This window comes from Mustela lutreola, chromosome 7, assembly GCF_030435805.1.
Source record: "Mustela lutreola isolate mMusLut2 chromosome 7, mMusLut2.pri, whole genome shotgun sequence".
NCBI lineage: Eukaryota > Metazoa > Chordata > Mammalia > Carnivora > Mustelidae > Mustela > Mustela lutreola.
Window position 1 is genome coordinate 137,186,304 of NC_081296.1, and position 25,612 is coordinate 137,211,915.

Here is a 25,612-nt window from a genome sequence, read left to right on the forward strand (position 1 = left end):
ACCTTCCTGCTTTATTTTCCACCATGAGGCTCATCTTTTATCATCATACCTAATTATTTGATTTACTGCCGGTTTCCCCGCCCCTCCTACCCCACCCCTAATGTAAGGTCCCTTCAGGGCAAGAGTTTTGTTAGTTTGTTTTCTTCAGGGCTACATCCACAGAGCCCAGAACAGTGCCTGGCATACAGACAATGTCAAAATATTTCTCAAATGATGGCTGAATTTCAGAGGCAGTATTGCCTAAGAAAATGTATAGAGCCTGGCAATACATTTCCTGGGTCCAAATCTCAGAGTTGACACCTACTGCCTATATATTTTAGGTAAGTTACTTTTGAGCTTTCTACACCTAGATTTCCACATGTTATTCAAATGACAACAATGCTTACCCAAACTAGAGAGCTTGGGTTAAATATCGCTTCCACCACCCATCAGCAGGGTGGCCCTTAGAGGAAAAAAAAAAAAAAATCGCTCTGTGCCTCAGTTTCCTCAACTGTAAGCTGATCAACCACTGTTCTGGGCATTCAGTGAACATCCCAGAGGCCTGGGAGTCAGGAGCAGGAAGCAGACCTCACAGGAAGGGTCCAGGAAGGCTGGATGAGGTGGGGTGGGGTGGCGGGGAGCAGCACTGATTCCCAGGAAAGAGATCAAGTCAGAGGCAAGTCCTATGTTGCCGGACAGCAACGTGCCTTGCCCTCTCTGAACTTCTCGTGGGAAAAGACCTAGAAGCTTAGGCGGAGAAGAGAAAGGAGAGCGAACGGAGAGAAAACTTCCCCTCACCCATCTGGGAAATGGGCTAGGGCCAACTGCTGACTTTGCGCTCGCTGGCGCGGCTCCCTGCGGAACCCTCGGCGGGGAGGGAGGCTGCGAACATCTGGAGCACATTTCTGCGAGAGCGGCTGCCGAGCGGGGCCCCGGGAAGAGAGAGGTGCACTTGTGCGCGCGGCGGTCCGAGAGCGAGGCCGTCCCCCCAGGCTCCGGTGTCGCTTCCCTCGCCCTCTGCCGCGGCCCCTCTTCTCCAGCCCCCCGGCCCCACCCCCCAGCCCTTCCCCGGTGTCCCGGCCCCGGCCCGCCGCGCTCCTTCACTGGCGCGCTCGCCTCGCCAGAGGGCACCCTCGGTCTGCCGGAAAACGCCACCATTTTCAATGGCCCTGGAGCATCTCCAAGCTTCAGCCCGCCGCCCGACTCCAGGCTTGTCCGTGAAGAATCGGGGCCAGGATCGCCGTGGAACCGTGCCCACCTCCGACCCCGCACCCCGGCCGGGCGTCGCTCCCCGCGCCGCCTGCCTCCATCCCCGAGGGTGGGCACGGCCGCCCCTGCGCCAGCCCCGCGCGCGCCCCTGCCCGGTGCCCCGCGCCCCTGCCCGGCGGGCCGCTGTGCCCGGGGTGGGGTGGGGGTGGGGGCGGGCCGGGGCAGGAGCGAGAGACTGGCGGAGTAGAGAGGACGGACTGACAGCTGGCGAGAGGGCGAAGGAGCTGGGGGAAAAGGAGGGAAAGGATTCGTCGGAGTAACTTTCCAGAAAAACAGTCAACGTGTAGCAGGAGTGACTCCAAGAGGGGAAAAAAAAGTTCCGTTACCACGTCGAACGAGAGGGCTCGCAAAGTATTTTTCAAACGGGCTCGGCTTTTCCTGTGCCTGTTTAAAACATTAAAATCGTGCAGCAAAAGAGGCTGCGTGCGCTGGTCCCTCCCTCCCCCACCCGGGCCAGAGACGTCATGGGAGGGAGGTATAAAATTTCAGCAGAGAGAAATAGAGAAAGCAGTGTGTGTGCATGTGTGTGTGAGAGAGGGAGAGGGAGAGGAGCGAGAGGGAGCGAGGGAGAGAGAGAGGGAGAAGGAGAGGGAGAAGCAGCAGGGAGAGGAAGGGAGGGAAGCAGAAAGCCAAGGCCAAGGGAATGAGAAGGCGAGGGGAGAGATAGGCGAAGAAGCCTGAGAAAGAAGGAATAACCGCTTTCCGGAGCAGGCGTGCAGGGAACTGGCTGCTATTTTCTTTTCCTTTTCCTTTTTATTTTTTTAAAGAGAAGCAGGGAACAGAAGCAATGGCCGAGGGAGAAGACAAGCCGAGGTGCTGGTGACACTGGGCGTCCAAGTGGATTATTGGGGCTGCTCTCCAGGGGCCTGTCCTCCCTGCCTTCCAATTGCACATACCCCCACTTCCCAGCCAATGAAGACGAGAGGCAGCATGAACAAAGTCATTTAGAAAGCCCCCGAGGAAGTGTAAACAAAAGAGAAAGCATGAATGGTGTGCCCGAGAGACAAGTGTGTCCTGCAGTGTGTCCTGCGCTGCCCCCACCTTTCCTGGGGCCAGCCCAGCCCAGCCCTGCCTCTCCCCACCTACTCACTGGCGATCTGACTTTTTTTTAAGAATTTTTTTCCCCCTTTTCTTTTCCCTTCTCTTTTCTTATCCTCCTTCAGGGCAAGGCGAGGATTTTGATTTTGGGACCCAGCCATGGTCCTCCTGCTCCTTCTCTAAAATACCCACTTTCTCCCCATCGCCAAGCGGCATTTGGCAATATCAGATATCCGCTCTATTTATTTTTACCTAAGGAAAAACTCCAGCTCTCTTCCCACTCCCAGCTGCCTTGCCACCCCTCCCAGCCCTCTGCTTGCCCTCCACCTGGCCTGCCGGGAGTCAGAGCCCCGCAGAACCTGTTTAGACACATGGAGAAGAAACCCAGAGCTCCAAGGCACACAGTCGGCTTCTTCGCGCTCAGGGTTGCCAGCGCTTCCTGGAAGTCCTGAAGCTCTCGCAGTGCAGTGAGTTCATGCACCTTCTTGCCAAGCCTCAGTCTTCGGGATCTAGGGAGGCCGCCTGGTTTTCCTCCCTCCTTCTGCACGACTGCTGGGGTCTCCTCCTCGCTGGGCCTTGCAGCCCCCCGGGCCGCTCTCTCCAGCTTGAGCAGGAAGATGCACTTGCAGAGGGCTCTGGTGGTCCTGGCCCTGCTGAACTTGGCCACGGTCAGCCTCTCTCTGTCCACTTGCACCACCTTGGACTTTGGCCACATCAAGAAGAAGAGGGTGGAAGCCATTAGGGGACAGATCTTGAGCAAACTCAGACTCACCAGTCCCCCTGAGCCATCGGTGATGACCCACGTCCCCTACCAGGTCCTGGCCCTTTACAACAGCACCCGGGAGCTGCTGGAGGAGATGCAGGGGGAGAGGGAGGACAGCTGCACTCAGGAAAACACCGAGTCGGAGTACTATGCCAAAGAAATCCATAAATTCGACATGATCCAGGGGCTGGCAGAGCACAGTAAGTCCAAATTCTTGCTGGGGTGTCTGCTCTGGAGGGTCTGAACTGGAGTAGGGAGTCCCACGGAGGGGGGGCCCAAGTGCTGGCCTCTGAGCAGGGTGGGGGGGGTGCCCCCAGTTCACTCACACCAAGGCTCAGGAGGTGTGATGCACGGTTGGGGCCGGGTGGGTGGGTGGGTGGGAGGGAGACAGAGCCACTCTGGTAAGAGCAGGGGGCTTTTCGGAGGCCGGGAGCCCTGGGGTTGAGTGGCTTGCTGAACTGCCATCACATCCTGAACTGGTTTGACTTTGGAATTACATTGCGCTGTCCCGTTAACCTCTGTGCTCTGGCACGTGTGAGGGGCTAGGTAACTGAGCAGACGGGTGCCCGGGAGGCCAGGGCCGAATCTCTGAAAAGCCCTTCTGGCTCCACGAGTCTGGAGACCTGGGTCTTCTCCCCCGTTTTCACAACTCCTTGTGACACGTCTGTGGTTTAATCTTTCTTGTTCTTGGGAAGAAGGGGATACCTGCCACAGATTCATGTCTGTCAAGCTTTTCGAGGCCCGGGCAAGGCGCAGCCTCTTGCTGTCCAGGCCCCTTGGTCTGTGCCACACACGTGACCCACGTGAGCCGTGAGCATGGTCACACCTCTGTTCACACGTACATGTGCTTTCGGGCTTTGTACAGTAGACAGATTCCTGGGATCAAAATGGGCGGCTTCCAGGCCTGCGGACACGGGGAAAGCAGGGTTGTGGCTCTGGACGTGTCGATGATTGCTGGCCGCCCTTCTGTGTCTGCGTGTCACGGGAAGAGTGGGTGGGAGGTGTGGCTGTGGGTGCAGAGAGGACATGTGTCTGGGAGTGTGTCTTCCCAAGAGCTTCTCGTCTGTGCCGAGAAGCTGGGAGGCTTCTGGGTGAGACGTCCGTGTGTGTGTTTGTACACGTGTGGAAGTCATGTGTGTTTGCTGAACGGACATTTAAAAAACCTCAATATGAGAGAGAGAGAGAGAGAGAAGAGAGAGATTTGGCAGATGTTGAGAAACTGACAGCCCAAGAAGGAGGAATGTGAACCACGACAGGCCAGGGACTCTGGGAACAGCTCTGTTTGCTTTTCCTACCAGCAGGTGTCCTCGCCATCCTGATTTCATGGCTCCCTCTTCTTCCCGGGCTCACCTGGCAGTGGGAGTAGGGGTGGGAGAGTGGGAGGGAGGAGGCAGTGTGAGAGGGGTCAGCTGGGGGTGGGGGGGACGGCAGAGGTTGAAAGGAACCTGGCTGAAGGTGGCCGGTGGGTGGAGCAGCTCTCGCTGAAGGGGCAAAAGGCCCTATTGGGAGCTGGCCCAGGCCAGATCCAGGAGCCTGTGGTTCCTGGCGAGGGGTTCCCACTCCCTTTTCCTGTGGCTGCCTGGAGCGCCTTGCCTTAGGATGTGGCTACCGTGTGGGTCGGAAGCCTGAGTACAAGGCAGAATGAGTAGAGGCTCCCTCCCCGGTGTCCTCCAGGTGGGGCTGGCTAAGGGTCTGCCAGGGGCCTGCAGTTCCCAGAGGCACTGGGATGGCTGAAACCCGCCCCCCACCCCCACCCCCCGCCAGCTCCTGGGCAACTGCCAAATCAGGACGCAGTGGCCACAGATAGGGACAGCTGAGGCCTGCAGGAGAGGTCTGAAGAGAGCTCAGGGTGAGGGAGAAGGGCTCAGAGCTCAGTGATCCAGGCCAGGAGGTGGAGTCTCAGGGAGGAGGGACTCTGAGTCACAAGGGCCCCATCCAGCCTGAAATCCCAGAATGAATGGGCCAGATGCAGGCAAGGGCATACAGGTGCCAGTGGACATGGATTTTGTGCAGCAGCTCAGGGCACATAGAGGGGGCAGCCCTGGGGAAAGCCAGGACACACGGATGCCGGGCAGCTCAGCCGGCAGCACCAGGACCTTGCAGCTGGGGCAGGCAGGGGTCGGTCGCCCTCGGGCCACAGAGCCTGGTCAGTCTGGGAGTAGATCTAGCCCAAGGATCCAGATGCTGTGTAAGATCTTGGGGAGGAGCTAGGGCCGTGAGGACACGGATGATGCCAGGGAGGCTTGCAGGTGCACACAGGAAGCAGGCCCAGACTCTGCAGCTGCTGGAGGTGACACAGGGGCTGAGCAGACGTGGCTTGGGCCCGCCCTGCAGCTGGTCAGGTGCCGAGCCAGCCCTGGAGAGGCAGATGCAGAAGACACACTAATTAAAAGGAGGCAGTGGGCAGATGCTGAGCTGGAGCAGAAAGCCAACCTCAGAGGCTTAGCGTAAGGGAAGCCTGTCCGGAGCTCATGAGGGTTGGCCAGTGGCGGCACTGGCTCTGCGGCAGGACACTGGCAGGGTCTGGGTGCCAGAGCTTCTGAGGAAGTGCTGAGATCGAGTTCCCTTCCACATTTCATCATTGCCCACGCACTCCTGTACACAGTGGACAGGCACTTAGAGAGGAGTGACAGCAGGGAGATGGGGGAGCCTGGAGAGCAAATGTGGTAAGGAGTAATTTCCGGGGGAGGGGGCAGGAAAAAGGGCACCAAGATGAGCAGAGAGGAGAGGGCCCATCTTCTGGCAGATAGGGACCCCAATTCTCTACCTTACAGATGAGGAACCAGAAACATGCAGTTAAGTAATTTGGCTCTAAGAGCATGGACTCTAACCCAGACGCTCTGCATGCAGAATGCATATCGTTAGGCACCAATGCCAGTGTGTAAAATAGACATTGCAAGTTCCACCTTTAACCTTAAGGCTTCAATACGACCTTGACTTACAATATGAATAAATCACATATTGGACCAAAGCGATGGTTGGGGGAGGGCGGATAGGCGCTGTTAGTAACCCCGGGGCAGATCGCGCGGGGCCAACTGGGCGTGTTCTGTCTTAGCTCTGCCTGTTGTTAGGGCCAGGAGATTCATACCACCGCAGATGTTCTCCCAAATTCAACAAAAGGGTTTTCTTTATCTAAGGAAAAGCCTCAAGCTGGTTAAACAGCCACACCAGGTGGCAGTGGATTGGTCACCTCTCTGAGCCCAGTTTTCTCATCTGTGAAGTCAGAGATAATCTCCAAACGCTCTTGCAGCTGAAACAATTTTGTGTCTGTATCTGGGACCATTGAACAGTCTCTGCGCGGAAGGCAAGCTTCCGTAAATCCTTTTGTAATTCACCGGGAGTTGGCCATAGAGAGGTTCTCCCTGACATCCACGATGGGGAAAGACGGGGAAAGACGCAGTCTTCTCCCTTCGTCATCCTTGTTATCAAGATATCACCAGGGTGGGTGTCATTTTAACTTCTGGCCTGTAATTATCCGTGGCTGGCGGGAGACTCTTGTTTTCATCCAAGGCTGGCGTGAAGACAGCCAGCAAACCCAGAGATCCTGAGCAAAGAGAAAATTTGATATGTTGGCCTTTTTTTTTTCCTGGATGCTAATTTAGATTGGGTTCATTCTGAAAATTAAAAGACCTTTCGTATCCTGAGAACTCATTGGTTCTCGGTGCCAGTGCTCTCGGCACACTAGGTCAGGGTTTCTCCAAGAACGGTCCAGGGGCTCTGTGTGAGTAGGAAATGTGTAAATTCCCAGGCCCAACCTCACCCTTCCAGAATTAGAATCTGTGGGCGAGGTCCTGGGGAGTCTGTATTTCCAAAAAGCACCCACTGCTTCTTAAGCCCCCTGAAGCTTACAACACAGTGTACTCGGGCAAAACCTTTTCTTCATTTTCTTCATTTTCTGGGCCCTCTCCTCTCTGCTCATCTTGGTGCTCTTTTTCCTGCCCTCTCCCCCGGAAATTACTCCTTACCACATTTGCTCTCCAGGCTCCCCCATCTCCCTGCTGTCACTCCTCTCTAAGTGCCTGTCCACTGTGTACAGGAGTGCGCGGGCAATGACGAAAAGGAATGAAGAAAAAGAAAAGGTTGGAGTCTGCCAACCCAAGTGTCCACAGAGATGAGGCAGCTAATGCAAAGGATCCAGAAGAAAAGCCTCAGCACCAGCACCATGACAAAGCGCAAAGGGCCCTTGGCCTTGGGGTCAAGGAGAGCACAGGGTGTGGGAGGCTGATGGGGTTTGGGGGGAGCCGGAAGCACCCACGCCCTGGGTCAGAGAAAGCACCCACTGCTCAGTTCCTGCTGATTTCTGCATTTAGGAATGTGGGTCCAGCTTCACCAGACCTCGCCGTTTGCCAGAAGTGCTGAAAACCTGGCTCTTTTTGTCAAATTTCCCACCTTTTACCCTGGGCTTAAAATATCGATGGGCTTCTAATTCAAAAAATTTTTTAAATGATGCATTGGCCAAACTGTGTGTCTAACACTTCTGAAAGGTCAACCTATTTAAAGGTTAAATCACTGAAGCGTGGTTTTTCAAACTTCCTGAGCATCTGGAAGCCATGGTATCCTTTGCAGAGCACTGTAAACTGTGGTTCTCAACCCTGGCTGCCCATTAGAATCATCTGAAGACCTTTACAAAGAGAAGAAAGATAGGGGGAAAACAACAACAACAACAAGCAGCTCTGGACCCACCCACTCCGAGGTAGTCACGGGTTTGTAAGGTTCTGCACGTGATTCTAAGGGGCAGGGGGTGAGAAGCAGCGCCTGGCTCGTGTCTGTGGGCCGCCACTGGGAGCAGCAGGGACCAGGCAGAGAGGACGGATGGACGCAAAGGCACATCCAGGAGTCCCAGCGTCTGAAAACATTTTCAGAGGCATGGTCGAAACAGTCAGCCTTTCCGCATTTTTTCATGAAGACTCTACAGGAATATCCTTTGCTTATTTTTCTCTCCTGTAGCAAAAAAGAGAAATTCGCCTCCATCTATATCTATATCTATATCTGTATCTATATCTATATAGATATAGAGATGGATTTTTTTTTTTTTTGCGTAGTGGAAAAAGTTGGTCCTAATGTAATTTTCAGGGTGGCTCCTCTAGCGTCCTAAAGATGCAAGGCCTACCCACAGAACTGAGTGGGAATGGGCTGTTGCTTGGGCCCAAGTTGGTACTCTAGGCCCACTCCACGGAAGCTTTCTTTTTTTTTTTGGTGAAACTGTGCCTCCACTAGAGGATCTCTTAGGGCTCCCCCCAATTTCCAGAGGCCCCACTTTAAGAAGAGCGGAGTGGTCAGATGACCTGGCTGGGTTCAAATACTACCTCTGCCGCAACCCACTGGTTGAGTGATCTTGGGAAGGTCGCTCACTTTTCTCCTTTGTAAAATGGTCAGTTTGACTTAATGCTCATTCTCCTTAAGGACTGTTAGAGGGCCAGGTGAGTTGGGAAGAGGTCTGTGCAGTGTTAGGTGGTGTTACTACAGTTTGTTTATTTATCATCTCAATCCACAAATGATTTAAAATACCATTGTTATTCTGTGGACTTAAATGCCAAAAAGGTTATATTTACATTTTTTCTCTCTCCTAGGCAGTTCCCTTGTAATCATTAATGATTTCCAGCTTTCCTTGCTGGTGTCAATTTGCTTGCATCAACTAATTAATGAGTGGATCTGGCAAGATCCGTCTGAACATCGGTGTCTTCGTCTGAAGAGGGTTGCCCTAGATGACCCTAATGTCCCTTCTAACTCTGCTAGAAATCTGTAGGTCCCGGTGACTTAAAAAAAAAGAAAAAAGAAAAGAAAAGAAAAAGAAATAACACTTCTCAGGGAGGCTAGGTGGCTCAGTCGATTGAGCACCTGACCCTGGGTTTTGACTCCGGCTATGATTTCAGGGGCATGAGATCGAGCCCCACATCGGGCTCCGTGCTCAGCACAGAGTCTGCTTGGGATTCTCACCCCCCCTCTCTCCTTCTGCTCCTCCCCGCACTTATGCACATGTGCGCTCTCTCTCTCAAATAAATAAGTAAACAAAATCTTTAAAAAAAAAAAAAAAAGGAGAGAGAGAAAGAGAGATCCTCCCCACCTCCTTCTTGAAATCTCCTTGAAGTTCCCAGCAAGAGGAGTCCGTCTGAGGGACTGAGATTGATTGACTGATTGATGGTCTGGGAGTCACAAAGGAGAGATGGTTACATACAAGAGTGTCCTGAAGACCGTCTTAGCTCCTCAGTGTCCTGGCCTCCTGAATCCTGGTCCCGCTCTGACTCTGCTTACGGGCACGTGCCCTTTTCTGTTTCATTTTCCTTCCCATAGCAACACGGACACACTCCGCTCCCTCTTTCAGCAGTTACTGGAGATAGGAGCCGCCTCGATGACAGCTCCTTCAAGAACCGAGTGTGTCAGTGCGCGACAGGGTTGCCAGTCCACGAGCTTGTCCACGTCCAGAGGCTTCCAAACTGGCAAGCTGAACAATTAAATTGCTATCACTGATGCCTCTTTCTGGTTCTCTCTGACACGGTTTAGGGAGTAGTTGGCAGTATTTGTTTTCTCGAAGGCAGTTATTAATCAGGGTTCGTTAGGCGGCATTCACACATTTGTTTTCCTAACATCTGTTCCATTAATTTTCTAAGAACCAGTGTCAGGCCCACCAGATGGCAATTTCCAGAAACACTCACTCATCCTTTCCTAAAGATCAGTAGCACACTTGCTTGTTTCCAGGCCTCTGATCCTTCCCGCCTTGTCCGTGACTTCCTACACCACCCCTCAGGGTGATGATGAGCTCATTCCAGCCACGTCCATTATGTGTGGAATCTGGGTCTCCGAGCTTGAATTTCAGGTTCTGGCTATTGTTACCATTCATGTAGAAAGTTTTTCTCTGGGTGTTAGTGCTGCTCCGACCTTGAGGTTGTAACACACACAGGAGAGAAAGACAGGATCTTTTTTTTTTTTTTAAAGATTTTCTTTATTTATTTGACAGAGAGAGAGACAGATCACAAGTAGGCAGAGAGGCAGGCAGAGAGAGAGGGGGAAGCAGGCTCCCCTCTGAGCAGCCCAACGTGGGACTTGATCCCAGGACCCTAAGATCACGACCTGAGCCGAAGGCCGAGGTTTAACCCACTGAGCCACCAAGGTGCCCCAGGATATTTCTTTTCTCTTTGTCTGGTGCTGAGGTATGGGAAAGAGCATCTGCTGCTTTGAGTCTTGTGGACAGAGACGAAGCAGCCAGCAGTGTGGCAGAGGCTGGCATACCACATGCTGTCAAGGACAGAAACCCTTAGGAAGGAGCCAGAGCGGATGGCCTAGCTCTGTCTGAAGATATGTCTATGGGTCTGCCTGGCTTGAGATATGGGCCCTTTGCCATACTGATGCTGCCTCAGTGGGCCTAAAACATGGTGTTAATTATGTCACTGCGCGGCACTAACACTTTCCATGGCTCTCACTGCTGGTGGGGTAAAATCCAGCCTCTTGGTCTGACATTTCAGCCTCCCTGTGGGCAGATCGCAGTTGGCTGTCCTTGACCTTGTCTTGGGGCCTCACCTGGCTGCTTCAGGTCATCTTACACACGGGCACCTTCTCCCTTCCCCACTTTGTTCCCAGAAGTCCTTCCAAGGAAAGTGCCTTCCTCTCCATCCTCCAACCCTTTCCTCCTGCAGGACCCAGATCGAAGGGTGCCTCTCCGCCTCAGTTGCTCCCTGCTGTCTCCCTCCTTGGATCCTTTTGCAGCAACTCCTGGGCTTCTCCAAAGGCCCTCAGCACTTTCCTGCTGGTCCTGTTATGTGGGTCTCTGTATTAGTATCTTCCCCCGGATCTGAATCTCCTTGAAGGCAGGGGCATGTCTCTTCATTTTTGCTTCCCAGTGTCAGCACTGACTTGGCGCACTGTATGTGCTCAAGCCACACGTGATGAATGAATGAATGCCTGAAGGGAAGAACGCAAGAATGGGCCAAGCAGCGGTGAGATGTTTGAACTACTCGGGCCATTTGCTGCGACCTTTTGAGAATCTGTGTTTTTTAAAAGAGCGCGAAAGCAGGCTGGAGAGCCTGTCAGAGTTGGGATGTCCAGGCGATGGGAGGAGGGGTGATTGCCCCTGAATGGCCAGTCATGGGTGCTGTGTCCTGGGGTTCCCAGGTCTCCCTGCTCCTGGCTTAGGCCTGTGTGTGATTCCAGGGCCACCTAGATCTTCCTTCTGTCCCCACCTTTAGGCCTGAGCCCTTGAGCCTCTAGGGAGGTCATGGGTGGGACCTGGGCCACCTGGCCAGTGTCCCTGGGCAGCACATTGTCTCCTATGCGTCTCGCTCACACTGCCCCTCTCCCCACTTGCTTGATCTCCTAGATGAGCTGGCCGTCTGCCCCAAAGGAATCACCTCCAAGGTTTTCCGCTTCAACGTGTCCTCAGTGGAGAAAAATGGAACCAACCTGTTCCGAGCAGAATTCCGGGTCTTGCGGGTGCCCAACCCCAGCTCCAAGCGCAGTGAGCAGAGGATCGAGCTCTTCCAGGTGAGCCCCTCCCAGAGCAGAAGCCCCATAGACAGGAGAGCAGCGTCTCTACCATTCTGGGCCTTCCCTCTGCTAGAGTTGAGCGGACCTGGCTGTGAACCCTGCCTTCTTGGATTGCATCTGTGTCTGTCCTGGAGAGGACGAAGCATTAACTAAGGGGCTTGTGAGAGTCTTCCGGAGTTTTTAGCTTCCTGTCACTGCCCTCGCCTGAGCTCCTGCACTGTGACCTAGGCTGCCATCCTTGTCCTGGGCTGGGGTACTTACGCCTCTCTCTGCCCTCTAGATTCTCCGGCCCGATGAGCACATTGCCAAACAGCGCTACATCGGCGGCAAGAATTTGCCCACGCGGGGCACCGCCGAGTGGCTGTCTTTTGACGTCACCGACACAGTGCGTGAGTGGCTTCTGCGAAGAGGTATGTTGGCTCTTAGTCTGAGCGTTTTGGAGGGAACCTCAGGACCCTTGGTTGTTCCCGAAACAGAAGGAACAGGACAAAACCAGAGGAGTCCCAGATCTGGGTTCAAGCTCTAGCTTTGTCCCTGGCTCTCTGTGCCCTTCATTCATTCATTCAACCCGTGTTTATGCACTGGGGGGATGCAGCCGTGAACATGACCAGGGAGGTCCGTCTCCCATGGGGCCGTTGTTCCGATAGGAGAGACACACAGTAACCAAGAAAACACTCTGAGGAGTAGGAACCTCAGTGATGAATACCACGAGAGAGAGAAAGGGGACAGTGTGGCCGTGACGGGTGGGATCCAGCAGGCGGTGCTCAGGGAGGCTCTCTGTGAGCGGGAATGTGTGCCCCAAGGTCTGAGGGATGAGAAGCGCCGGCGTGTGAAGGTGAGAATAAGGATGTGCTGGGCAGAGGAGGTGGGGAGGTGCGGCCCCCAGGTGGCAGCTGTGTGGTTTGATCTGACCGCAGCACGCAGGCTGACACCACTGGAATGGAGTGAGCTGGGGGCCAGAGGTAGCTGGGCCATATGACTTAGGACCTGCAGAGCCATGGTCAGGTTTGAGGACTTAGTCCCTGTGTAATGAGAAGCCTTGGAGTATCACAAGCAGGGCTGGGATGTGGAGTGAGGTGGTTTGGTTTAGACCCCTCTGCGGGCACCTGGGGCCTCAGACGGTGGAGTATCTGTCTGCCTTCAGCTCAAGTCATGATTCTAGGGTCTTGGGACCGAGCCCCATGTTGGGCTCCCTGCTCAGCAGGGAGTCTGCTTTGCCCTCTCCCTCTGCTGCTCCCTTTTGCCCCCACTCGCACTCTCTTGTGTGCTCTTCCTCTCTCAAATAAATAAAATCATTGAAAGAAAAGACAAGACCCCTCTGCTTGCATGAAGTCAAAGGAAGGAGAGGGAAAACCCGCTAGGGGGCATCGCAGCAGCCCAGAGGAGTGCCCCTGGGGCTTCAGCGAGGATGGTAGTCGTGGGCGTGGAGATGCTTGGGATCTGTTGTCCATTTTGGAGGTCTGGCCCATACAAAGGGCTGGTTAGGTAAGGGGTGTGCGGGTTAGGATGGCCTCGGAGGCTGTGGATGGAACCCCCAGGTGATAATACTTAAACTGACACAGGGAAGACAGAGAAGAGTAGGTTTGGGGCCCGGTTCTGTTAGCGCCAACTAAATTTGGAAGGCTTGGTAGTTATCCAAGGGGAGCTGTACAATATGCATATCAAATGTCACATGTCCCAAATATCTCAACCACTTGCTGTATTTCCTCACCTGGAACATCAGGTCATGGTTCCTTCCCTGTACGTCTCACAGAGCCGTTTTAAGGATCAAATGGACTAGAGAGAGCTCCATGGTTTTTTATCCTGTTTACACAAGAGGAGTCTTTGATTAGGTCAGATAAGGAACCTGAGGCCCTGAGAGGTTAAGTGGCTTAGCCAGGGTCATCCAGCCTAGATCAGGACTGGGGTCTCCCAACTGGCAGTCATGGTGTCTCGTAATATCACGTCTGCTGTTTCTCCCCTTCTTTACTTGGGGACACTGCCTGAGGACTGATGCTCAGTGCCGGGGGGTGTCTGTGGTGGGCGGGCTCATCTGTTCCTTTTTCCCGTCTTGCCCAGAATTTTCTTCTGTCATCAGCTGCCATGGGGGCACAGTCCACCCACAGGCCGATGTCCAGAGTCCCTGGAGACGGTCAGCCCTTTCTTGTCATTGATATTTTAGGAAACTTGTCTTGGTGTTTGGGGGCTAAAGCACTAAGTCTTGACCTACATGATATTTTAAATTTAATAAACAGTCAACAGTTTCTGTTCTTCAAATCAGGAGATGTCACATAAAACCTGGACTTCTGGATGTTCTAGAAAAATGAGAAGATTTCCTAGTGACGATCCACAGGAGATGAGTCGTGGCCACCTCTTAAAATGGGGTGGGCATCCTTCACATCCCCATAGGCCATTCAGTCCCTGCTGTCCCCCAAGAACGAGGCTGGCAGTCCCCATTGAGCATGATCTGCTGGCTCATTTTGTTCACTTATATAACCTGCCTGGGCTCCGCAGGCCTCTGAGTGGGCAAGTCCTCATCGAAGGGGCATTGCTTGCTGCTGAGCCAGCTGATCGTGGGCTGGAGGTCCTGCCTCAACTCCAGGGATACCGGGGAATTCTGTCCCATCTCCCCTACTGAGCACAAAGGCAAGAGCCTGGGAGCACCCACAGGACGGGGATCTGCTTGCTGTCGGCAGCACAGTTGGGAAGTCTGACTCAGACGGCACTCCACCTAGAGCCTGACATGGCTGCAGAAAGGGGAAACTGGGGAAATTAATCTCTTAGCTTCCCTGTCTGATTTTGATCAGCTCCACCTGGATTTCTTTGAAGCCCTGGGCACTTGAAGGAGCTCTTATTTTCCCAGCTGCAGAGCTCAATGCAACGTTTGCGCTGAGAATGATTTCCATCTTCCTTGAGACATCAAAAAGATAATTTCGTAATAAAACCTGTGAGTCCCCCACCCACCATCCCTACCACTGCCAATTCTGAGGTTAGTTCTTCATTGGAACCTTCAGTTCCCATTTAGGCAGATGCTTCCCGCCCCTCGAACAGGGGAATCACACGCAGACCTTGACTTACGCAGAGCTCGTGAGACTCCTCAGAGTTCGTGGCCCCGAACAAGGCAGCAGGTGGACTCCAAATGGAGCAGTGGGTGGTGTGGACTGATGGGGAAACTGATCCACATATCGGGTCTTGGATTCATTCAGCAAATACTTGGGAGCCTGCTGTGCACCAGTTTGCCAGTCTGCCTTCTGGGTCCTGGAGCTGGCTGGAGCCCCACCGAGAGTTAGGGGCCTGGGTCCTCATACCTTTGTGCTCCTTCTCCTTGGTAGGCACTTTCTCCCCCTGCGAAGCCAGACGTCCACTAGCGACCGGGGGAGGGAACACAGCCAGCATCATAGCTCAGGTGAGGGGCGACACTGCGAAAACACAGGCATCTTCCCTGGTGATCTCTGTTGCCCCCTCTTTGTCCCTCCTTGTCTCTAACAATTAGGAGCGTGGCTTGGGCATCAGGTGTTTGAATCTTGGCTCTCCCACTTACTGACTGGGTGGGTACCTTGGGCAAGCCATTAAATTTCTCTTAGCCTCAGGGTCCTTATCTTTTAATGGGGATGGGTAATAATTGCTCCTGCTTTGTAGAATTATTATAAAGATGGAATGAGTTCCCGCACATACAGTCTTAGAGCAGTGCTCGACATGTAATGCTCAGTGAATGTTGGCGATTATTGCCATCACTCTGAATCTTCTACCCAGACAGAGCCTGTTGGCCAAGCCAGGGGTCCATCTCTCACTACCACCTGTCCCCTAAGCCTAACTGTCACTACACATCTGTCTGCACCTTGACTTTCTTCTTCTTCTTCTTTTTTAAATATTTATTTATTTATTTTAGAGAGAGGGAGAGAGAGGGCCTGCTCAGGAGCACACACTGGGGAAGGGACAGAGAGAGAATATCGAAGCAGACTCCTGCCACTTGCGAATCCTGCTGCGGGGGTCGATTTCACAACCCATGAGATCAGGGATCAGGACCTGAACTGAAACTAAGAGTCAGACTCAACTGACTGAGCAACCCAGGTGCCCCTGCACCTTGACCATCTAACTCAGAATCATAGAACTTGCTTACAGCTGGTCTCTCTTGGCTTACCTTGAGGCCTTCTGGGTAACAGAAGTTGTACTCTGCCGCCCATCCCAGCTGGCCCTGCTCCTTCCTTCAGTGGCCTTCAGCCAGGAAGAAGACACTCCCATGGCTCCGTCTCTATTCACTTCTTGTTCTCTGGCTGGGCATCAGCTTCCTTGTGATTGTAGCCCCATGCCTCCCCACCAGAGCGAACCTTCTGGAACCGAAGTCTTCAAGCTCACCAAGGGTCAATGTGTCCTAGAGGTTGCCCTGGCTTAGAGGAGGACAGATGAGACTGGGTTCTGGAATTTATGAAGAGAGGATCCTGGCCTGCCTAATGGTGATCAGAACCCTGGGCTTGAGTCATTCTGTGCATGAGAGGGTGCTGAGCTGGCTTGGACTCTGGGGTTTTCCCTGATGACACCAGATTTCAAGAAGACATCACGTTGGTCCCAGGGGTGGATGCTCCCCCAGAACGGGGGTGGCCCGGGGCACAGTAAATGAGTCAGCTTGCTGAGATGCTGGTCCTGAAGAGGGGTCCTTCCCCATGACCTTTCCTACAGCACAACCTGCTGCTCCCTTTGGGTCGAAAGAGCTTCCCTAGCTGACTCTGACCCACCAGAATTGATAGTATCCCAGACCCTTCCTGGTCTCCTTGCACAAAACTTCTGGATTCAGTTCAAATGTGTCTCCTCCTCTTCTTCTTCTTCTTTTTAAAGATTTTATTTATTTATTTGACAGAGAGAGATCACAAGTAGGCAGAGAGGCAGGCAGAGGGAGAGGGGGAAACAGACTCCCCGCTGAGTAGAGAGCCTGACGAGGGGCTCGATCCCAGGACCCTGAGATCATGACCTGAGCCGAAGGCAGAGGCTTAACCCACTGAGCCACCCAGGCGCCCCCAAATGTGTCTCTTCTTATACCTCCTTTTCTCCCTGCACTTTGCTCAACCCATTTTACTAATTTCCTTGCTTCCCCCATTTTAGTACAACACAAACACCACCGGTAGAAGAAAGGGCCACAGCTGGCCTTCTTACACCAGAGAATCCTTTGGTTTTCTCTTAGCTGTGTCATCTGGGCCCTTGGCCCTTGGCCATGTCCTTCGGCCAGTGCTCTGATTTCACAACGGTCTTCCTGAGCGGCTCGTCTCCCCACAGCGAGCCGTCCCTGTCTCCAGCTTCCCCAGGAACTGAACAGGGATTCCCAGGGAAGAAACTTCCAAGTACCTTTGACCTCATTCTGTCCTTACCCCTTAAGGAAAATACAGTCAAAATTAACTATGATTTTCATCTTCTCTCCTCTGGAAACTTGCACTCCATTTACACCCACAGTCATGGCCCTGGCAGAAAGGCTGCCATCCTCCCGATACACGGATTTGGCTATTTGTCTGCAGGTGACCTTGCCTCTAGCATTGCTTCCTAACTTCTCTAGTTCTATGGCTCAGACTCCACCGGCTTCCGCCCAGCTGGAGGAATTTGTGGCCTTTTGCATCACTGCCTCTCTGCTCCGAATTTCCCGGTAAACCCCGTTCCCCGTTCTCTCCTGGTCCCCCGGCCCCTCAATTCGTCCTTCTGGAGCAGGTTGGCTTGAGCATCTCCTCTCCCAACAAACACCTAGAAGGGGTGATGGTTAGTTTTCTTCCTTCTTGTACCTCGTTTTTTTGTCCCCAAGTAGGCAGGTGACAGTCTTTTTCCCCAATACCATCCTTTGAATATAGAGGACCATGAATATTCTCCTTCGGGATGCCTGGGTGGTCCGACTTAGGCGTCCGACTCTTGCTTTCAGCTCAGGTTGTGGTTTCAGGGTCCTGAGATCAAGCCCCCCTCTGGGCTCCAGGCTCAGCACAGAGTCTGCTTAAGATTCTCTCTCTCCCTCTCCTTCTGCCCCTACCCCCACTCGCACACATGTGCCCATGCTCTCTCTCTCTCAAATAAATAAATAAGTCTTTCAAAAAAAAGGAAAATTCTCCTTTATAATGCTCCTTAATTTAGGCCTTTATTTGGTTATTCATGACATAACAGAAACACCTGCAGTGTGGTGACACATGTGGAGGTCCACTCCAGCTTTGGTGGCACCTTCTGGCTCCTGTGACCTTCAGTATCACTCGGCTCCTATGACTGCCTAAGGGAGCAGAGGGCCTGTCTAACCGTGTGTGGTGATGGGCACACTTCCCCATCATGTAAAGAATGTTCTCACTGATTCCATGTCTTATTTTGCAGAGTCCAACCTGGGTCTGGAAATCAGCATTCACTGTCCATGTCACACCTTTCAGCCCAATGGAGACATCCTAGAAAACATTCATGAGGTGATGGAAATCAAATTCAAAGGTAACAAAATGGATGTGTCTAGTAGGTGGAGGGGGGTCGATGAGGCAGGGTAGGAGAGGAGACCCAACCGAGCCCCAAGAAAAACTACCGAACTCCGTCACAGAGATAGCCCAATATTTTATACTCAAGTGTTTCTGCTTTGCTCCAAAGGCAAGGTGTGTGACTTTCTGCTTATAGATAGAATATGTGAGTGTCTGGAAGACAGTGTAGTGTTGGGAAGAAGGATGCAGTCAAGGCCAACCAGTCTGCCTCTCTGGGCTCAGTCAGTAAAACAGAGATGAGAATACCTCTTCTGTAGAGTCATTATGCAAATTAAGTGAGATAACAAATGTGAAACCCAGTGCCTCAAACATTCAACAAATAGTAGGTGTCTTCCCCCTCCCTAAAAGAAATGAACTACTATGGTGACCGAGAATATGTTTCCCGACTCCTGAACTTTCTAAATACCCCAGAGGCCACCTGATTCCTACCCAGCAGTCATCTTGGTTTGAATGACGGCTTTGGGCTCAGGGTAATTGTAGGAAGATGGAAAAAGAGTTGATAGTCTTTTCAGGTTTTCCGGTTTTCCAGACTGTTTCTGGGGCTCTCAATCTCTGGACGGTCTCTCGATCTCAGGGACGTTCCCCTTCCTTGAACAGTCCCATCTGGATAACTGAGGCACACCCAAAGCCAGGCGGTTCCTCAAGATCCAACCAACCACGCCAGAGCCTGAGGTCAGAGGCTTGTCTGGGAAGAGATGTACTCTCTCTTGGCTGCCAGCCCTGGGCAGTCTTCTTTACCCTTCATGGCCTTGATTTGAGGGCCCCCTGCCCTCCCCCCTTTTTTAAAGCCAAGCATTCGACATCCTAGTCACAGAACCTCAGAGCTCAGAAGACCTTTGGGGTCTAAACTACAGGCCAGGTCAGGATGAAACCCCCCCCACTCTGTCCATAGTTACTTTTTTCATAAAGATGCTCAGAAAAGGGAATTTCAGATTCAAGCCTCCCATTTGTCTTCTGGTCCTAGTGCACCTTCATGGGGTGCAAGTTCCTTCCGTCACTGTGTAAATTAAGCTCCTTGTGTTCCTTCCCTGGTGGAGATGGACAGCAGCCGGCAGCTGCCTGTCATGAAATAGATCTTCTTTTAGTTGAGACTCGCTCTAATTCAGTCCCCAGTCTTTTCTCTTCCAGATGAAAGAGGGTCCCCACCACCACCCCGGCCCTGCAGAGTTTGTTTGCTAATCTGTGCATCACATCCCTTGTAATCTCATCTGAGTGTTACAGTGGAAACACTTTGAAACTCCTAGAGCGTGTGTCCGTTAATGGTTACAGTCTAGTCCCTCCAGCTCCCGTCAAAGGGATCTTCAACCAAGACACCTTACATTATAGGGAGGACTCAGGGGCTGTCTTGATCAATTCAGAGCATACGAGGGAACTCACACCCCAAGATTCTAAGTCTCAGAATCTACATGGACAACCGAAAGCAATGTTAGCTGCCCCCCACCCCCACCCCCAGGGTACTTCATGGAAGCTTCTTGGGCCTGACATCCCAGGAAGCATCTCGGAAGACCTCTCTGCTCTCTGGACGGTTTACACAGAGGAGACATGAGGGGATCCGACTATGGGTGTCTTGTCAGTTCCTGTGAGGCCGGTTCCTCCACCTGGTCTCCTCCTTCCCCTTCCTGCAGCCTGACACCAGCGGGACGCCCGGGCAGGGACTGGATAGAACAGGAGGCCAGCCTCCACTCCGCCTTCCTTAGACAGGAGATTGTCTTCCTCCCTCCCGTCCACAGGGGTCGACAGTGAGGACGATCATGGCCGTGGGGATCTCGGACGCCTCAAGAAGCAGAAGGACCACCACAACCCCCACCTCATCCTCATGATGATCCCCCCGCACAGGCTGGACAACCCAGGCCAGGGCGGGCAGAGGAAGAAGCGGGCCCTGGACACCAATTACTGCTTCCGGTGAGCTTGGGCCCACTCATGACCATGAACTCCTGAGGCAGCCTTTACTGTGTGCCCGTTGTGGTTCGGTCCCCACGCCCAAGCTGGGTCCTGGATGCTATTCACAAACCTCTCTAGGAAAGAAGATTGAAAACCTCTTCCCAACATCTTCCTGTTTTTCTGGGAGCCGCAGGTTTTCCAACAGCCCAGCTCTTGGGGGACCTGGCTGAAGCCAATGGCCAGGAGAGTGTTGCTAAGATAGTTTGGATTGGAGAGACTTGGCCGAAGTCGCTCTGCTTCTTATGTTGTAAAGTACTCCTACCATGTGTTTTTGTGTGTGGGAGGGATGAATGCAGGACTTTCTTTATTCTTTTTTTGGCTATTTAAATTCTAATTAGTTAGCATATGGTGTCATATTGATTTCAGGAGTAGAATTTAGTGCTTCATCCCTTATATCCAACACCCCGTGGTCAGCATCACAGGTGCCCTCCTTAATGGCCATCCCCCATCTAGCCTGTCCCCCCACTCCCCTCCCCTCCAGCAACCCTCAGTTTGTTCTCTATCGTGAAGAGTCTTTTATGGTTTTTCTTCCTTCTCTTTTTCCTCCTTCTCCTATGTTCATCTGTTTTGATTCCTAATCCACATATGAGTAAAATCATGGTATTTGTCTTTCTATGACTCATTTTGCTTAGCATAATACTCTAACTCCATCCACGTCATTGTAAACGGCAAGATTTCGTTCTTTTTGATGGCTGAGTAGTATTCTATTGTAGATATACTCACGTCTTCTTTATCCATTCCTCAGTGGAGGGGCACTTGGGCTCTCCCCGTAGTTTGGCTATTGTTGATAATGCTGCTATAAACTTCAAGGTGCATACACCCGTTTGAATCTGTACTTCGGAAAAATACCTAGTAGTGCAATTGCTGGGTCATAGGATAGCTCTAGTTTTAACTTTCTGAGGAACCTCCATACTGTTTTCCAGAGTGGCTGCACCAGTTGAATGCAGGGCTTTCCACGAAAGGAGTGCTCAGTTCCTTGTGAACTGTCCAAGGATGCTCCTGGGTGAGGGGAAAGAAGGCAGTCTCTGTGTACCAGGGGGTTTGGAGCTGGAGAAATTAACGAACTAATTCAGAAGTAGGAGGAAGTAGTAGGAAGACAAAGAAAGAGTGAGCCCCTTCTCTTATTTAGTTTTCTTCCTCTTTTATGAGGGGATGATAAAGCACACCTAGCAATGACTAAAATGAAGAAAACAACCACATCCGTGAGAAGGTCCGAAGGATAGAGTGCTTTAAGAATCCAGAGCAAGTAGTTCATCTGTGGATGCAGGAAAGGCTTATGAAGGGTGCACAATGTGAGCCTAGGCAGATGAGTGAGGTTTGGGCATGCAGGGGTATGGGGGAGGAAGGAAGGAACACGAATGGGTCAGTTTGGTTGCAGAGGAGGATGCCTGGATGGAGCCGGGGAGAATGAATTAGAGCTTTAGATCTAAACCCATGTCTTATAAGGAGGGACTGCGTGAACGAGGGATGTTGAACTTGAAGGTGCAATAGAGGCAATGTAGTGGCCACTAACCGTCTGAAGGCTGGCATGTAGTTTGCTCTGTGTGGCTCATGATCGGTTAGGAATGGGTGCTCTTGGCTGCAAGGAACAGTGGCCTAAACCACAAAGGATTTCTTGTTCACGAGAAGCCTGCAGCCGCAGGCTCAGGTTGGTCTGGCTGCCTAATTACACCGTTGGGAATAGAAGCTCTCTCTCTGCAGTCCGCCATGTTTCCTGTGTTAGCAGGCTAACGTATGTAAGCCACATGAGCTTAGAGTTCACGTCTTGCTGAGTGCTCCTTAGGAAGGTAACAATAAAACTAACCTCCACAAAGCTGAGCTGGCCGAGAACATGCAGTGCTTGGTTTTATGTGAAGCGATTTATGTCTCTGCTTTGATCTACGGTGTTAAAGGAGGCAGGACCACCTTCGCCTTTTGTCCTCTTCCTCATGCCTTGTCTTTATCTGCCTATTATGACCTTGGGATCATGGTCTTCAGTACAGGAAGATGCTTTTATGGTATGTACTGCTCAATGCACTTGAATGTGGGATTCCATGGATTAGGGCCACCTCTTAGGATGACCAGGAAGGACTCCAGGTACAGATATGAGGGCCGTTGAAGGTTTTGATATCGATTTCCTTTAGGTTGATGGTCTATAAATGTTTGTTGTTGTAGCAATCTGGAGGAGAACTGCTGTGTGCGCCCTCTCTACATTGACTTCCGACAAGATCTGGGCTGGAAATGGGTCCATGAACCTAAGGGCTACTACGCCAACTTCTGCTCAGGCCCTTGCCCCTACCTCCGCAGCGCGGACACAACCCACAGCACGGTATGGAGCGGGGCTATGCGATGTGGGGCTCTGGGGCCGTGCCCGCCGGGCCACTCGTTCACAAGAATGCGTGAGGACTGAATGTTGAATGAGCGAATAAAGATCCAGGGAGAGTAAAATTCCTTTGCTGAAGGTTCTGATCTTGGCATCCTGGGCTGACTCTATGCCACATTCTGCCCTTTAAAATTTCCTCCATGGTTTCAACCAGGCTTTTTATTTGTTCTGTATGAACCTTTTTACTATTCTGGCAATTAATGCACTGTCCCAACACCGTATGTCAGAGACGTGCATGCACGGCTAGCAAGGGATGTTGGGGCAGAAAGGCTTCTACCATCAGTGAAAGGCCTGGGAATTCCAGCCTCTTGGGATTTTGAAAGATCATGCAAAGCACAAAGAAGCAGCTTATAGGCAACAATGGGAAGGAAAAGGGAGAGAGGGGGAAATCAGGATTCTGACACTAGCTTGCCTTTCTTTCCCTCGAGGGGAATCGGAAATAGGGCAGTCCATTGGGAAGCATGGTTCCGGAGAGCTCACGGTTACTGCATCCTGTCTGGGGTCCCACACTCTAGGGCTTACTAAATGGCCCAAAGCAGCATTTAGTGAGATCGCTTCTCACCGGAGTAACCAATATAGCTAGCAAAACCAGAAGTGTCTCCTAATGGCTAAGAAAATTTCACGAGGCATTTCAAGTCACCCACTAGTTGTCATCGGCTTAGCCTGATAACGCTCAGCCCACACAGTATAGGTGTTCACCCACACCCAGAGAGCATCCATGGCCAGTCTACAAGCGGCCGTCTCTGGAGAGGCCCCCAGAACATGGTAGAGGGCTCCGGGTCTGCGGCTTGGCCTGCCGTCCACTAAATGATGTGTCCTCCCCAGGTACTGGGACTGTACAACACTCTGAACCCCGAAGCATCCGCCTCACCTTGCTGCGTGCCCCAGGACTTGGAGCCCCTGACCATCCTGTACTATGTCGGGAGGACCCCCAAAGTGGAACAGCTGTCTAACATGGTGGTCAAGTCCTGTAAGTGTAGCTGAGACCCTGCCTGCGACGGAGAGAGAGGACAGAGGACCGCCACCGCCTGACCGCCTGCTCCTCGGGAAACAAAAGCAACAGACCTCACCTAGAGGCCCGGAGCCCACAACCTGCGGCTCCGGGCGGATGGCCGAGACGGAAGTTCCCTTTCGGGACATTTCTCCTCCTTGCTGGCTCTGGGAATCACTGTGGTAAAGAAAGTGTGGGGTTGGTTAGGGGAAGGCCCAACTCTTCAGAATACACAGATTTTCTGTGACGTAGACGGAGGTGGTGGGGACAGAGGAAGAGGGATGGCAAGTCGACACGGGGACGCATCAGGCAACAATGGATCTGGGATACCCTAGGGAGGAGGAAGGGCAGAGAACAGCCGGGACAGGGCCAGGCCCGAAGACACTTCTGAGGTCAGATGGGCTCATTGCTGCCCCACATCTGCTCTAGGGAATGGGGGTTACCTGATTCAAGGCAAGCATTTTCCTTCAGACAGGTGACCTAGACAAAGTCCCAGAATTGTTATCTTGGGCTACCTGGGATTAAGGAGGAATGTGTTATTTTTGCAAATTGTCCTCTCAACATCAATCAGCAGCACCAAGGGTCAGTACAGGGAGAAAAATCCAGGGAATGGAGTTCCTGGACCGTCAACTCTGTGGGGCCATCTGGACACGCTGAACTCAGAAGCAGAGGGTGGGAACGAACGCTCTCCTGTCTGCCCTCTGGGTCCCTCCTCTCGCCTTCTTCCTCGATCGCATTTCCCCTTGGACATATGGCTAGACACCTTCCAGGGCAAGGGCGCACATATTGGGATTTGGGGTCTGTGCAGTCTTGGGGCATTATGGGTTCCCTCCCCCACCCCAGACCCTGCGTTCATCTGGTGTTCCTGGAAGAAGGTGCTAGAATGGGTGAGGCGTGCGGGGAGGTCGCGCACACGCCACACAATGACTTGGCCCCAGACACGTAGACTGAGGTATAAAGACAAATACAAATATTACTCTCAAATTCTTTGTATAAATAAATATTTTTGGGGAATCTTGGATCATTTCATCTTCTGGAAGATTGTTTCTAGAACAGTAAAAGCCTATCCTAAGGTGTTTAGTTTGACTGGATAAATATCCTTGATTGCTCTTTTCTTAATCCCATGTTCGTGTCTACTAACCTGAGGTAACTGGCTCATGGGGCAGAGCATCTCAAACGTGGAAAGCATTGCTTAGTGTGCGCACCCTGGACGGTGGGACGCCACACTACCTTCTGCCGTCTGAGAAGAATGAACCGTCTGTGTTCCCTTCCTTCTTGTGGAGTTACTTTGTTCTCAGACACACAGAGGCAGTGGCTCAGATTTGCAGAAAGTTGTATGAACGTGACCTACATTTAACTGGGCAAAAATCATTTGCGGTGAACCCTTGCCTGTGGAAATGTATTTGTTTGTAGCTGTGCTATAAATTATGAACATCGTCATTTTTGAAAATCTAATCTCGCCCTCGAAGCAGTTGAGAATTACAGAAACTGTCTGTGGCAAACGGCTGAAGAAGATGAGGCTAATTCTGTTATCAGGGAAGCCTGCCAGGAACACCTCTGTCAGTGATTTGGGGATGGGAGAGGGCGAGGAAGTGCAATCCCATAGTTCTCTTTTGCGGTCACAGATCCCAGAGCGATGCAGAATTCTACTGTGGTATTAATGTCCACCTGATGCAACCATCTGCAATGCAGAGGAACCATCTAGCAACTCCCAAAAAATGTGCTTCTCTACTGAAATCCCCTTACCGTTGGTGAAAAAGTCTATTCGAAGCTAAAATTTGCAGGTTGAAGGGTCTATGGGATATGTTCTTGCCTGTGTGTGTGTGTGTGTGTGTAGATGTGTGTATCTTGCTCCTTCTGGAATTCTCCCAAATTGAGTTCCTGAGTTTGGCCCAGACCTTCTTTCCTGCTTTGTCCATGCCCAGACAATTCCAAGAGCTTCTCTCTCAGGCTTCATCCCCTGTGGCACCCATTTACTTCCACAGCGCTTGGGGGGCTGTGTCCCTGCCCTAAAATCATGGCTGCTGGGTCTGTGGTCCATTTTACCCAAGGGAGCTAGCGGGCCTAGAGAGGGGATGCATCGTGGCCATGGCCATGGGCCATTGCTTTCCCAAGCTGCAGTCTTTTCACTTGTGGCAGCTACTCTCGAGTTTCACTGGGCATGAGAAAGAAACACCCAAGTGTTTATCTGAACACAGTAATAAAAAATAAAGTGATTTAAAAAAACCGTGCAATTTCAGCCTGTAGCTTTAGAGATACCTTCAGACGTTGGGGGAAGGTCCAGGCTGCCTAAAAGCTACATTTTGAGCAGCAGTGTCTTATATATGACATCA

The 25,612-nt window shown here is 52.1% G+C and overlaps 1 protein-coding gene across 1 annotated transcript; it reads left to right on the top strand.

The window, feature by feature from the left end:
* Positions 1-1,476: 1,476 nt before the first annotated feature.
* TGFB3 (transforming growth factor beta 3) lies at positions 1,477-24,298 on the top strand. The gene is made up of 7 exons (XM_059182768.1): positions 1,477-3,249; positions 11,361-11,524; positions 11,808-11,937; positions 17,837-17,944; positions 19,716-19,887; positions 22,081-22,234; positions 23,114-24,298. The coding sequence occupies exons 1-7, from the start codon at positions 2,904-2,906 to the stop codon at positions 23,270-23,272; spliced, it is 1,233 nt and encodes a 410-aa protein (XP_059038751.1). The 5' UTR covers positions 1,477-2,903; the 3' UTR covers positions 23,273-24,298.
* Positions 24,299-25,612: the final 1,314 nt, after the last annotated feature.